This window comes from Neltuma alba, unplaced genomic scaffold (genome assembly GCF_004799145.2).
Source record: "Neltuma alba isolate B1F8T4 unplaced genomic scaffold, ASM479914v2 tig00011612_pilon, whole genome shotgun sequence".
NCBI lineage: Eukaryota > Viridiplantae > Streptophyta > Magnoliopsida > Fabales > Fabaceae > Neltuma > Neltuma alba.
This window is the reverse complement of record NW_021636263.1, coordinates 164,406-179,284: the sequence shown is the minus strand read 5'-3', so window position 1 is coordinate 179,284 and position 14,879 is coordinate 164,406. Positions and strand designations below refer to the sequence as shown.

The 14,879-nt window shown below is 35.0% G+C and overlaps 2 protein-coding genes across 3 annotated transcripts; both read left to right on the top strand.

Annotated features, from left to right (window-relative positions):
- Window positions 1-843: 843 nt before the first annotated feature.
- LOC114715772 (Bowman-Birk type proteinase inhibitor-like) lies at window positions 844-1,194 on the top strand. The gene has a single exon (XM_028900661.1). The coding sequence runs from the start codon at window positions 844-846 to the stop codon at window positions 1,192-1,194; it is 351 nt and encodes a 116-aa protein (XP_028756494.1).
- Window positions 1,195-3,610: 2,416 nt separating this feature from the next.
- On the top strand, window positions 3,611-14,412 carry LOC114715775 (uncharacterized protein At5g08430-like). Of its 2 annotated transcripts, none has more exons than XM_028900662.1 (8): window positions 3,611-3,768; window positions 4,733-5,512; window positions 7,343-7,455; window positions 7,852-7,911; window positions 10,052-10,102; window positions 11,343-11,413; window positions 12,315-12,685; window positions 13,720-14,412. In XM_028900662.1, the coding sequence occupies exons 2-8, from the start codon at window positions 4,840-4,842 to the stop codon at window positions 14,115-14,117; spliced, it is 1,737 nt and encodes a 578-aa protein (XP_028756495.1). In that variant the 5' UTR covers window positions 3,611-3,768; window positions 4,733-4,839; the 3' UTR covers window positions 14,118-14,412. The 2 variants fall into 2 exon arrangements, with proteins under 2 accessions (XP_028756495.1, XP_028756496.1); XM_028900663.1 differs by lacking the exon at window positions 3,611-3,768 and having other exon boundaries at window positions 4,942-4,996; window positions 5,136-5,512.
- The last annotated feature ends 467 nt before the right edge of the window (window positions 14,413-14,879 follow it).

Genomic DNA, 14,879 nt, shown 5'->3' with positions numbered 1-14,879 from the left:
ATTCCTTGCTTCAACCTCGTTAATGTAACGTAACGCTCATATTATCGCCCTTCACATGCGCTTATTATTTTTTTCCTCCATCACTGCTATATGCTTAAAAAGTAAGAAGACGGGGAAATTTTTAAGACACAAATTAGTTAAAATTGTTTTATTCGCATATGCAGGTTATTAGCTTATTTCAAGTGATTATGAGGGTTTGTTAAACAAGCATGTAACAATAATCTTGTCCTCTAGAAAAGAGATTTGGGTGTCATTCGGTACGAAATATTGAAAAGTAGGGGTAGAAATTGTGATAGAATTAGGAAAATCTATTCAAATAATGTTTTGCACAAGAAATTATATTACTTGTTATATGAGATTGGAAAAACTCGTGTATATGGGATTGGGGAGTACCATAGGGGAGATAGTATTCCATAATCTCACCTCCATAGATTTGCCTACTTTTATATAATAAACAATTATTTATATTAAATACTTTTTTAATAATTTTTCTCAATGACATTCTCAGTCCCTACCCTTATTTTCAATACTTGGTACCAAAAAGAACATAAATTAGTATTAATAGATGTGGATTTTAATTTCATGTTAGAAGTCATAGGGTTGTACACAATTTTAAACATGAAAAGTGGAAACCTCGAAACCTGGAGAAAGTAATCGTGGAAGCTGCTTCGGCCTTCATATTTTGCATGCAAGACACCTTGCTAGCTAGATTACACCCTTCAAAGATCAAACCTTGTCATATAAATGACTCTCTCTGGAACTTAATTAGCCAAGCTAGCTACTGGCTCAACTTCTCAACTTACACAGAGAAATTAAACAAAGGGAAAGAGAAAGATAAAGATAATGGAGCTGAACAAGACGGTGATGGTGAAGAAGGTGACTGTGTTGGCTTTCCTAATAATTACTTTCACTTCAAATTTCGCTCATCCTTATCGTTTAAACGACGCAACCTCCTTCCTCACCAGTCCAATGATGATGTCGTCGTTGTCTAGGTCGAAATCTTCATCATCGTCTGGGTGCTGCGATTCCTGTATCTGCACAAGATCGATTCCTCCTCAATGTCAGTGCCTTGACGTAGGGGAAGACTGCCACTCGGCTTGTGACAAGTGCCTTTGTACGAGGTCCTTTCCTCCACAGTGTCGCTGTTCTGACATAACTGGCTTCTGCTACGAGTCATGCAGCTCCTATACATGATGCTGATAATTAATAACACAGCAGACTAATGATCTAGGACTTGATGATGAACAGGTTTTTTAACTACAAGTATCTATGATAATGTCGGAGACAAAGCCACCCTAGCTAGCCTGGCTTTGTGTTTATGAGTAGCGGTGTGGAAATAAACGAGTGATCTTGAAATAAAAGGGTCTCATTTGTGTATGGCCTCCAGTTTGTTTGCTTCTCTGCAAACCGGATTCCGGTTATTATACGTACGAGCACTTTTCTTTAAGATTTGAATCTTGTTAATCAAAGTTATATTGATCTTTTCCATGCGAGCACATTCCATGCTTATCAAAACGTAAGTATGAAGTCTTTATCTTAGTTTTGACCATTTAGACTGATTTTAGATTGTCTAGATTTAATTTGAATTTTTTTGCTTTAAATAATTTTTTAATTTAATAGATACAGATATTGGAAATATAGATAATTTTATAACTAATATTTTTTTAAAAAAATAAATATATCACCAAAAAATTGCGGATCAAAACTTTTAAGTCTCCATAGTTCAGATTAAATTTTGAATTGTTCAAATTTCATTACAACAATAAGCACACCGTGCTCATTAGTGAAACTTCAACAAAAATATATTTTAAAAATAGGTTAAATTTTTGAAACTCAAATAAAAAAAATTTATTTTTTAAAAATTACTCAAATTAATTTTCACGAGAAGAAAAATGTTGATTTACTATATATATTTATATTAAATGTTCAATAAAAATATTTTTCAATAGATCATACTACTATGTTTTTGAAAAAATTTAAGCTCTATATCTATTCTCACGACCATTTCTTATATTGTTCAAAACACACAGTTATTTTCATCGTAACTTTTTACTGATGGAATAGTTATAAAGAATATTTCACCTAAAAACAGAGTATTTCTCGGCCTTTTGGGCCTTCAACTAGGATTAAGGATATCTTGATTTCATGGGCCTAAATATCCTGCCGAAAAATGTCCTTAAGATGGCCAGGGCCCAAGAAGGAGGATTGCCTCTCAAGTCTGATATATTTCTTGAGGAGGTCAGGGCCCAATTTAACAGTCTGATATCATATCGGTCTCGAAGCTTTCTGGAAGAGGTTATCACATTTTGTATGTGACGAAGTTTTAGATAAGATTATTTTTAATAAGAGAATATTTATACTTAAAAAAAAAAAAGCCTTCTTATAAGCCAAGGGGTTGAATGTTAGTTCTTCACTGTGGGAAAAATCAAGATTTGGAATTCTGCTCAGAGGTATTAAAACACCCGACAAAACGGCATTATAAAAAAGGCCTGGCTTTTTTTATCCCTTTATTTTGTTTAAATAAAATAAACAATAACCGTGAAAATGAATAACCGGGCAATAAGAAGGGTCACTCATGCAGATACGTGGCCTCCAGCTTTGCATTCCTGCAAATTGGCTTCTGGTCAGATTCTGACTATTTCTTGCAGCTTTCTATGCATCATTGCATCTTCGTACCAGCAACCCCTTTTTTTAAAAATTTTAAAAAAATATTAAAGAGCATTTTTACATTTTTTTAAAAAAATAATATCCCAACATCTTTTTGTATATCAAAGTTAATTATACCGAACACCCTGTATTTGCGGTCGAATCCCTGATAAATGACATAATGGATGGGTGAGTCATGGGCAAAAAAATCTTGTATATTAATACGATGCTAAATTAAGGGTTGGTTTGGCAAAAAATTTGCCAAACACCCCCATTTTTTTTAAAACCAAGGTTTTGCCCAACAAAACCTTGGTTCCAGATAAGCAGGCGGGGCGTAGCTTCTGAGGAGGGACTCAACGGTCAGCTCATGGAGGGAAAGCACGGGGGGTACTCATTCAGCTCAAGGGGTACAATTATTTGGCAAAATAAATCATTTTTCTAAAAACATATTTATTTATTTTATTAATATACACACACTAATTTCTTATTATTTATATTATTTATGCCATATTTATTATGTTGCCAAAATATATATTATTAATAAATTTATTACTTCAAATAAACATATATTATGAAATATATATTATATGCAATTATCATTTAAACTTATGTCCTTTTTAGTAATTTCTACATATCAAAAAGCACTTCTGACAATAATTATCCAAACACTCTCACTTTATCAGAATCACTTTTCCAGAAAATCTATTCTTTTAAAATCTATTCTCTAGAAGCTATTCTGCAAACCATGATTTTGCCTCATCCAAACACCCCCTAAATATGAATCCAGAATTATATGATTTATAATTTTGGCAAAAAATAAAAATAAAAATTTAATTATTACCAGTCATCTTCATTATCAAAAGTCAGAATCTGACTTTTTCATTGTATGTTAACCTAACTACTGTTCACACCTTATCCCACCCCCGCCACGTTGATCTTCTCGGAGGATTGTTTTCTTCTCTTTTTAATTTTCATTTTCTTTCAATTTTCGGGCGCCTCTGTCGTCACTTCTTGACTCTGTTCAGTGACCGAAGCAAACGAAGGCGTTGGATTTACTTCTCGGAGAGTCCATCGGTTCACCATGATTCTCAAGCACAGTTTATTGAGTCCCATCCCCACTTGGTATCTCCCTGTTCATCATTTTCCTTCCTTTTTTTTTTTTCTCTGGTTAATTCTTCCATTTCTCTCGAGCTGATGAATTGACTTTCTTAAAGGGCTGGTGTATACTTTTTCTCTATGGAAGATTTTGTTCCCATTTGTGTTGTTGTTGATGCTGACCTTCTTCTGATTTTTCCTGTTACATTTGTGAACCCTTTTCTCAGTTCTGTCTAACTTCTACTATGAAATAGTTATACTGGCAGCTACTTTTTTCTTTCCGGCCTTTGAATAAATTCCTCTTGTTTTCCTTCACGGTATGAACTATTCAGATGTTTCTGCATTTGAAAAGCACGTGGGTTCTTGTTTCAGTACTAATGCAGTTGAATTCAATACTATTGTTTGATGCTGGGAAAGATTATGAATTTACTTGAAGGGAAATTCTCAGGATGCGTGCGGCATATATAATGGTTTAAGGGAAAAAGATATGGATATTCATAGAAATAATCCTTCCTTTAAATCACAGGGAAGAGAACGAGCAACTACCCTGAGGGATAGAACTCCAAACCATACCCTGGTAGAAAATATTTCATTTGTAGTTGCCATGCCATCTTCTATGAGGCAACTACCATAGTACTGTATTTAGAGCAAGCCTAAACTGTGATGAGTAAACAGCCTTTTTCTGACTGTTGACTGATTCTTTTTCTACACGTCCAGCCAACAGCTTACCGATCACACTTGTTCAGTTTGGTGTTAACTATGTATATTGGCCGATATTAAATGATAGCTTAGATTGTTCTTAATTAATTATGACCCTTTATCTAAACTATTTTTGGGTTCCATTAACCAAGGAATAGCAATCTCATAAACCTACATCTTAAAATCTACCGTTGAGAATAAATTTCTGTCATAATTTGGCTTAGCAGAGGTCCAAGGATATCTTGTTGCTCTTATGTCCCAAATGATGTCTTAGTACTTTTCTCTTTTGCAGGCTTGTCAGAAGCTGACAACAGGGAAACCGAAAGTACTATGCCAGAGCATTTGCAGGCCCAATAGCAGTGGAGAAAATTAATATAAACTTGATTTCACAGCAATATAATGAACAGAAAAACTGAAATCGGTACCGATTTCTGGGTGGAAGAATTCAATGGACAGGTTTACACACCAGCAAGATCAAAAAGGAAAGTCAGATCAAAGAAGAGGGAGTACATTGGATGGGGATCGACACTACTGATTTCATTTCTTGAATCAATTGGTAAAGATACTAGCGAGCCATTAACTCAGTATGAAGTAACTGCTATTGTAAATGAGTATGTTATGAGGAATAACCTTATTCATCCTCAAAAAAAGAAAAGAATTGTTTGTGATGAAAGGCTCCATTCACTGTTTGGAAGGAAATCAATTGGCCGAGTCAGAGTCCATGAGATGCTGCAGTCACACTTTGCTGCAAACTGTGAAGAATCTTCTGAGGACTCTTTATTAAACTCAGAAGATGATGAGAACACCTTGGCAACGTGTGAATCCCTGAAGACAACAAAACCAGAGAGTAAGACTCTATCAAAGAAAAGGGTTTCAAAAAAACCTAAGAGCTGTTTTGCTGCCATCATTCCTGCTAATATCAAGCTAGTATATTTGAGGAAGAGTCTAGTTCAGGACCTTCTTAAAGACCCTGAAACTATTGAGAGTAAATTAGTTGGTAGTTTTATTAGAATAAGATGTGATCCAAATGATTATCTTCAGAAGAACTCCCACCAGCTTCTGCAAGTTACAGGTAATTCGTTTGCTGTAGGGTATGGCTTCACATATTAAATATGCTTCTACTTGAGCTTTTTAAATGTACAATTTGCTTCTTAAGTTATTCCCCTACATACTATTTAAATGATCCCTCCAAAAGCAGCAGCATGGATTGGCTTTCTGAAAAACTTATTGAACACTTGAATTCATACTTGACTAGTTATTTTAAGAAATAGAAGCCTCTTAATAAAAGCAGCCTCAAACTTTATCATAATGTTATGTGTTTGTCTACATATTAAATATTCTTCTTCGACAGCTGATGTCTTTCATATGGTGTTGAACGGCGATATTCTGAGGCCCAAGCTCATTAGGGCTCATTAATCTAATTGCTCATTTAAGTTTATTATTATTGTTGTTATTCTCAGGATGTGTAAAAGATAAAATCAGATAAAATATCTGATTTTATATGGACTAGATTTTTATCCAAAATCAATTAGATTAGGTAATTTCTGTTATTTCCTCTCCTATATGTATGAACCGAATACATTCAATAAAAGTTGAAGCTGAGAATCTATTGTGTAGCCGATTCCTTCATTAAATTTTCATTTAGGGTTCACAAACTCAGGTTATTTGGAGGCCTAATTGACCATTTTTTATTATTTACAAGGGCAATGAACTAATCGACGTTCTCGTCTTTCATAGTTGTAAATTCAAGATGTTAGTACCTGTATAGATATTGGAGCCATTGTATACCACCTGTTCACTCTAGGTAATCATTTCCATTCTTCCATTAAAGGATGTCCATCTGGAAGAAATGAATATCTCTTCAAAGCTGTTATTTGTCACCGCCTTTTACTGCCTTTGAAAGGTAGTAATCAGTTAATAGAGTACCTCCCAATGGAGTACCAATTACCATACAACCTATTCATTGGACAGGCTAGATTCTCAAGGCTTAGACTTCGAGCTGAATTAGGATTTGTTGATGAGAGTGGTAGTAATTTAAACCAACGAGCCAACAGATTCTTGTTGTTTTGATGAAAACAAAAGCTTCTTACTCAAACAAGGGAGAATCAGTAACAGCAAAAGATGAGTACCTCAGACTGAATCTTATCAAAACACAGGGTTTTGTTTATAAAAAGAAATTGCTTATAGCAACTACAAGGTCTAGGACACTTTGATCACATTGATAGCATGTTCTAATGTAGCATATAACGGTTCATATTAACAGTAATTACATTTTACATTTGTAGCTCGAATAGCACAAGTATATACTTTTTTGCCCCCCTCGGAAGAGAGAAGTTATTTGATATTAAGATAAACAATTTCAAGAAACAGCCCCAGAAAATTTTATGAAAACTATCAATCTAAGTTCTATAAGGGCTTTCATGAAATAATAAAATTTGAGATTAAAAAATTGTTACATGAAAACCTGAATAAGTTACAGCTCTCACTCTACAAAGATTCTGCCTGCCCTGCATTTTGCACAAAGTATATACTTAATGTCAAAAAGGTGTTGCTAAGTGACCAAAGATGGGTTTGCACTGATTGGATATTGAAGTCTTGAGAATTATTAATTGTGCTCTGCAGAATTAAGCCCTCTAGTAAAGATATCTAGTGCTAGAAATCCTGGTCTTTGACCCCTTTATGCTTATCAGTTTAAATTGTTGCTATTTCATATGCATCTCTTTAAAGATCTGCAGGTGATCACTATTTATCTGTACTCCTCATTAATGATTCACTAGGCTTGATACTAGTGCATGGCCTCTTTGATAATTATCGTTTCATGTTACATGCTAAACACCTTTTGTTTATGTGTTCCACATGCACTGAATATATATAATATATTTCTCCCTGGGCTATCCTTTAGGTATAAAGAAGTGCCCTGGAATGAAAGATGTGAATGGGGAAATTCTCCTTCAAGTTTCTGGTTTCTTTAAAGATGTTGGCATTCACATGCTTTCTGATGATGACTTCTCTGAGGTATGACTGATATCTCATTTTAGTTTAAAATTGTATTTAGCTAAAATGATGTACTCAAGTACTAAGTCAAGAGTGTAAAATTGCTTCTAACCTGCTTTTATTGGAGACATGTTGTACTTTATGTGGTTGCTTTACTTAACCATGAGATTTATCATGTTCCAGAACTCTCTGCTTTACATTATATCTATGATACTGAACACTAGACTAAAAGGGAGTGAGGAGAGGGATGAAAGATGGTAGGGAAAAACTACAATCAATTCAAAACGGTCTCTATAAAGCTAAAATATGTAAAACTAGAGTTTCCTATGCCTAGAATAAGTTTTCCAGAACTTCCCATTAATCTATTAAATTTTTCCTTAAAAGTTTTTTGGTGTACGTTATTGGTTTTGGTTTCAGGAGGAGTGTGATGATCTTTGTCAGAGAGTAAAAGGTGGCTTGCTCAAGAGGCCTATGATTGTAAGTTTTGTTTTAAAATTCAATTACTTCTAAAAAGGGTAGTTTCTGGTATGCTGCAGGGCAATATAATGCTTTAAATTATGCATGACAAGGAATAAACAGCATTGCCTGTCTTCTTCACAAATGGAAGTTGTTTGCTCTTGAACTCTGGCTTTGCCAGGTTTGATTTGATTGTTAAGTTTTAACCTCATCAGATACCATGCAAGGGGATACCAATTTGCAGTTTGAGGCTATGCTTGGACCTCATGATTCCTACTATAAGCTCTACGAAGTTGAAGGTTTTGTGCCTCACATTTTGCTCAAGGGATCCTGAGGGTTAGATGATCATGAAAACAATACTGCAATTTGGACTTTCCATCACAATTACTTTTGCTGGCTTATCCCTTCATTGTCTAAAGAGATGTTGAGAGTTGAGACCCTATCAATGAGCATTTAGCCATTGGTGAGGACAAGAAGGACCTGATGAAGGAATAAAGCTGAATATGCTTCAAAATTAGTATTAGCTAGCTTGATTAGGCTTTTGAATTTGAGCATACGAGTGCATCTCTAGACTGTGACTAGACGGTATAATGGAGTAAATTGTATATGTTTATGTCATAATGTCTAGGACAATGCTCCATGCTTTCTGAATTTAGACTGTATTATCTTTTCTGATTTGAATCTGAGGGATATTTTTTGGTTGATGTCTTTGTTCATATTTTTCTTTTACCAGAAAAAATGTTGAAGTTGAGACTTAAACTGAGTATACTTTCGCACTAGAGTTCATTATGTTTAGAAATAGATGGATATTCAATAGGAAATAACACTTAATTTCATGGCATGATTGTATAATATTTGCAGGCACTTGGACAATTGGAAATAGATTCGATTTTATTTGTTGGGATTAACAGGGAGGAAGCGTCAAATTAAAAATATGTTGGCATTAATGCATCCTATGGCATCCCCCCTGCAGTTTTTTTAGGGTTAGAAAAGTTGAGATTGAAATGTCGATACGTGATATTGCTTCCTTGATCCATCAGTTACTTTTATGCAGATCCAATGTGAACTTAATGCCCCTGGTAGTAGTTTTTTAATAAAAACTGTGATGACTTTGTTGCAAAGAATTGTAACCATTTTCAGAAGCTGCAACTCTTATATTCTAGAAATTTAACGTAGACATCTGTGCTTATTGTAGCTAAAATTTCTCTTATTTATGACTTTGTTTATACTAGAAAGCGTAAGTAAATGGAATATGATATGTAAATATAATAAATGAGAGAAGTTAGTTAGGACTTAGTTGGGGGTAAGTAGGAGAGATTACCAGTAGTAGCTAAAGGCTATAAATAGGTGGCTTAGGACTAATTTTAATTAGCTTATGAGATTAATGTATTTAGTCCCTTTTCTCTCTCTCACCCTCTCCCTCTCTCTCATCTATCTTGTTTCTCTCTCTTCTCCCTCTGTCTCCCCTTTTTTCCTCTGTTCCTCCCTCTTTCCCAACTTTTCTGTTCAACAGAATATCAATGACATTACAATTGTCTTCTTTTCTTTTCTTTTTTTATTTTTTTGAGCACAGACATTACAACTGTCTTCTTGATTGAGACATTACAACTGTCCTCTTGATTGAATGATTTGGGACTGTATGACTTCAAGTAATCTGATTAATACCTTATTGAATCTGAATAATTTATCATCATAACCTAAATGATTTTGTACCTAAAGATTTACTGATATTATCACGGTCCCAAAAAAGGTTAGGCCAGTAGGGGACTGGTTTATGTGCAATAGAATTAGGACGAAATGATGGGCAATTCAGTTATTGGTAAAAATGGTGATGAAGTAGCAAGGATTAGAGAAGTAACTTTCTACTCATAATTTTGTGAGATGAAGTGGGGATCTTTTGTTGGTGGCAGAGACTCTGGCCTCTGTAAAGCCAGAAGAACCTTTGCTTTATTGACTGCTTATTTGCTATGCTCTTCTTTCTTTCCTCTTTCTCCATAATTATCGACTAGCCATTTCATTCTCTGTTTGGAGGGAATTGCAGCTGAATATGTCCATAAATGAAAAATAAACCTATTGATGAGCTTGTGTAAATATTGTAATCTCCAGCATTTTTCTTTTCTATATTCTTCACTACATAAGGTGCTTGTGCCATATGTTGTAGGTGGATTTTGAGCAGAAGGCCAGAATATTGCACGAGGATATGACAAAGCATGTGAGTATTGGCTAGTAATGCTTTCTTTTTTTGTTTCAATGCTTCTTTTTTATTTGGGATAATATGTTATTGTTATTTGTGATAAACACAAGTTCTCCTGATCTTCCATGTGAAAAATATGGTGGTCCAAATCATACAATTTCTTATTAGAAATGCGCAATATAAGTCCCTGAAAAAATGGTGCAGACCCAATATTTGAATTATGGATGACCAGAATTGCTGCTTGAATCATCAGAATCATGTGAAGCATGTTGGGGTGACGCAATTGCCACTGTTCTGGTGATTGATTCATGTTGGCTCATGGGGGTCACAAAGACCAGTTCTTAGTGGCACATAATCTGAAGATGAAATAATCTGGGGGCCTTTTAAATAATAACGCAAGGGACAGTTCTCAGAAGGCTCTGTTTGTGAGATAAAAATCTTTCAAGTACAACACACTACCCTTCAATAGAGGGAAAGAAGACAAAATGATAGAATACAAAATGAAGCCTTTTCTTGGTGGATAGATAACAGCTCAAACGGTGACATTGGATAAATATAAACATGTCTTGCGAGGTCCATGTGGTTTGCTCAACAGATAAAGCTAATAAATCACAAACTAGAGCAAATACTTTATACTGGAGCTTTAGGCAAGAAAATATTAGAATAAGAATGAAAGTTTTACAATTTGTATTTTCATTTACTGGCACACTACTGACAATCACCTCAAAGATTAGAGTATAATAAAAAAAAAAAAAAAAATCATATCTGAGAGTGCAACCAGTATATGAACTTGTGTTTCTTTTACGTATATAATTTTTTATGGTATATATCATTTATATGATATAATTCACGCTATTTTTCATTGTATGATTCAATACCAGTTTACATTTATGGTTAAAAAATGAGTCTTCTAATTCATGATTTGAATTGCAATTTGATTACTATGGTGAAAAACACTTTATTCTTATTATTTGACACATCTGAAAACATGCGAGGCACATCCAAGATCTATTTTTCATGTGCTCATTGTTTTCATGAGTTAACTATATAAACATTTTTCAATATATTTTTTTTTTGCCAGAAAACGTTTTTCAATATATGTTTTGATGTCATGCCTTGTTCTTATGTCCTGCGTCTATGCTTCAGATATTACAGTTTCGTGCGCTTTACATGCATGTTTTGACTATCTATAACATCCTTCTCGTTTGATTCTCCACCTGACTTTGTTTCTTTCTCATATGTGGTGGATTTGTTCTAGTGGCTTGCAAGAGAACTTGTTATGTTAAAGAATCTTATTGAACGAGCTAATGAAAAGGGTTGGCGCAGAGAATATCCTTTCCTAATTATGGATGAAATTCTTTTCTGTATTATAGTAATATCTCTCTATCTGTTTGTTAGAATGTGATAAAATGTGGTGACTGGCTAAGCATATTCATTATTTGGGTAATACAAATTATTAGTTATTACTGAGCTGTACAATCAGTTTGTGAATAGAATCCACGCCATTTTGACATTTAATATATAATACTCGGAAGCTTCAGGAATATTCATTGTATTAATAGATTATATGCAAATGACAATTCTCATTTGTTTATTTATAATGCAGAGATTAAGATGAAGAAACCCTGTCAATAATGTTGCAAGCCTTTTAGAATCTGTGATCTTTATAGTTTCCTGTGTTCAGATGGATGGATTTCTTCAGTGCCTTCCAATCAACTTAAGGGAAATAGTAGCAAAAAGCATATGTGGCAATCCTTTTTCAGTTTATTCTTACGTGGGATCTTAGAGTTGTACAGTTCTAACAGAGTTGTCTGGCTTGCTAGTGTATTTTTTATGTTGACATCTTAATATGATAACTTGTGACATACCCAGCTTGATCTTGCATCTATAATTACTTGTAACATGCTGGTGATGGAGTGAGTTCTACAACCCATTCAACATTTCAACTTCTGTTAGTTGTCAGTTGCCACACACATGCACGCACATACAGAAGAGTAGCTTCTATGGTTCTCTGATGTGATGCGCATGGGTTAAACTTTTGTTCACTCCTTCTAAGTCCCTTCTAAATGAAGTGGCCTTTAATTCCTTTACATGTTCATGAAAGAAAATCTCTGTTAGGATGGTGAACGGTTTGCACTAAAATTATCTTTCGAGTATCATGTGTCATGTGACATATATGGAGAAAGCTTTTCTATCAAAAAGTATGGATTCCTTAATTAATAGGAAGTACACTGGATGAGTACCTACAGAGACAGGCGAAGCTTCAGAATCCAGATGAACAGGCACGGCTGTTGCAGGAAATCCCATCTGTTATTTCAGATGACATAGAATCAGAATCTGCAGCACCAGACGTTCCCGAAGAAAAGATGGAAAATGATTCACCAGAATTATTACAGACTACATGCAAGCAGGAATCTTTGCTGACTGAGATTCGAAAGGAGGTTAGAGTTGCTTCTGAACCTGAGATTACAACAACGGATATTGCTGATTGTGCAAGACACGAAAACAATTCACCGAAGTCAATTCTCAGGGGATCCTCAGAAGTTCCACGCGACATGCCTGCTAATGGCTCTGTGTATTCTCATGACCCTGTTTCTGCAGGTATGTTACAAACCTTCGGCTTTTCCATATTTCATTTCAAACGAGCAATTCCAGCTTGAAAAGCACAACTAACGTGTCAGAAAATTAGTGTTTGAAGCCAAAGCGTTATCTGATTTGTATGAAATTAATTACTCCCACAACCCGTCCAACTCTATGGCATGATCAAATTTTGTATTCATCTCCATCAAGATAGGGTGTGAAACTCCAAAAATACTAGCTAAATATCAAGCCTTGATAATTGTAACGGTGGTGAGGGTGGCAAGACTGATCAGGGCATGGCCCATGCCAGCCTGAATGATGAATGGTTTGTGTTTTTCCACCCACTACTCGGCCCTACCCATGAAAAACTTGAGTCATTTCGGGCTGGGCTGAGCAAGGTGGGCTTTCTTATCCAAGTGGTAATGCTTTGTCCATAATAGCGGATATAGAGAAAACTTCAATTAAAACTTAATAAATTAGATGCCTCAAATATTTAAAGGATAAAAACGGAGCTCTAGCAGAAGCAGCTCTCTAATTTTCTAATTATCAATCAATGGAATCCATCTTTATATACATTGCTCCACCCTGCGTCAGCCTGTCCTATCATATTGAGATGAAAAATCAAATTCAAACTTTTCTAAGGTTGTAGAGAAAACTAGTGGGTAGTGATTTGGGATATTGAACCCTCCCCTAAAAGTTAACTGTTGATATAGGAGAACTAGCTCATTTAAATATCCCATTGAGCGTTCTTTACCTTTCAGTATGGGACTTATGTATCTCATACTATAAAGTCTCTATCAACGGGCCATCTTGGAGGGTCAACGTCCTAGTGAGTGCACTTTGCAACACTTCCACTTGGTGACACATCAGTTGACTTCGTAATATCCCTTTTTGAAGCCGTTGACCAGCTCCAATACCAATTCATATTTACTTAAGTGGGATGGGGAACTCCCCTCGAAAAGCTAGCTTCTCCTGTCTAAATATGCCATTACGCATCTCAACATACATTCAAACCCCTTTGATATCATTGCTCTACTTTGGCACGCTTTTTGCAGAAAATTGCAACGGCATTCATACTCAACAGCAACGAGTGCAACAAATAGACCTTACATGTGAGAATGATGGTGTAGCTGAACTTGATAAAGCTAAGGTCTCTCAACAAACACCAAACAAGCCGATTCCACGACCTGAGGTTATCGAATTAAGCGACGATGATGAAGAAACTGAAGAACCAAACTCCGCAAAACAGACTACTGCTATGATGCTGGATAAGTCGATAGGATGGCACTACAGAGATCCTCAGGGCCGTGTGCAAGGACCATTTTCAGTAGATTTACTAAAACACTGGTGTGATGCTAACTACTTTCCACCAGATTTTAAGGTTTGGAAGGCAGGTCAAAGGCCGGATGAATGTGTATTTTTGGTTGATGTACTTCAATGGTTTTTCCCTTGATCAATTACAAAACATTAAGTACGAATACGCCAAAAAAGGAGTCTTCTGCCCATAGCCACACCCAAGACTGACGTCAGATAAATTCATGTAACATTTGAAAACCTTAGATTTTTTTTTTTTTGGAGTTATAAGAGGGCGGGTTCGATAATAATTAGTTTTTTTTTTTTTCGCCATGGTAAAAATTAATTTAGGTCAATTCTGTGTAATCCACGTGCTATGTGCAATCTGCAATTTACAATTGTATTGGTGAATTTATGCTCACTGATTGATCATTTTGTCTCTTCGGCGCCTTTCATTGTCTCTCTCTCAGTTGCATCCTTCTTGTTTATATGAAGCTTATAAATCTATTCTTGACGTTAATTTTGCTACATATCTAGATGATTACCAATCCTTGCATTGCTAGCATTGGTCATAATGCCAAGGATAATTATCAGGTTTCTCGTTACTTTGAAATTTCTATCATGTTATTAACTATTGAAAGAATAGGGCTTCTCTTTTTTTTTTTTTTGGGTAGTTCTTTAAAGTTGGTCCAATTTTTAGGAAAAAATGGTCAAAAGCTCCTGGTTAAAAAATTAATGGTGTAAAGGTATATGAAATTTGTTTAAGAATTTAATCACAATCTATGCAACTCTAATTGTGTAACCTATTTTTAATTATGTGCAAAACGAAAGATATGTGCATATAATTGAAGATATATTGTATACAATCAAAATTATGCTACACAGTACACACAACTGCAGAAAAGTTGTATACACATGAATT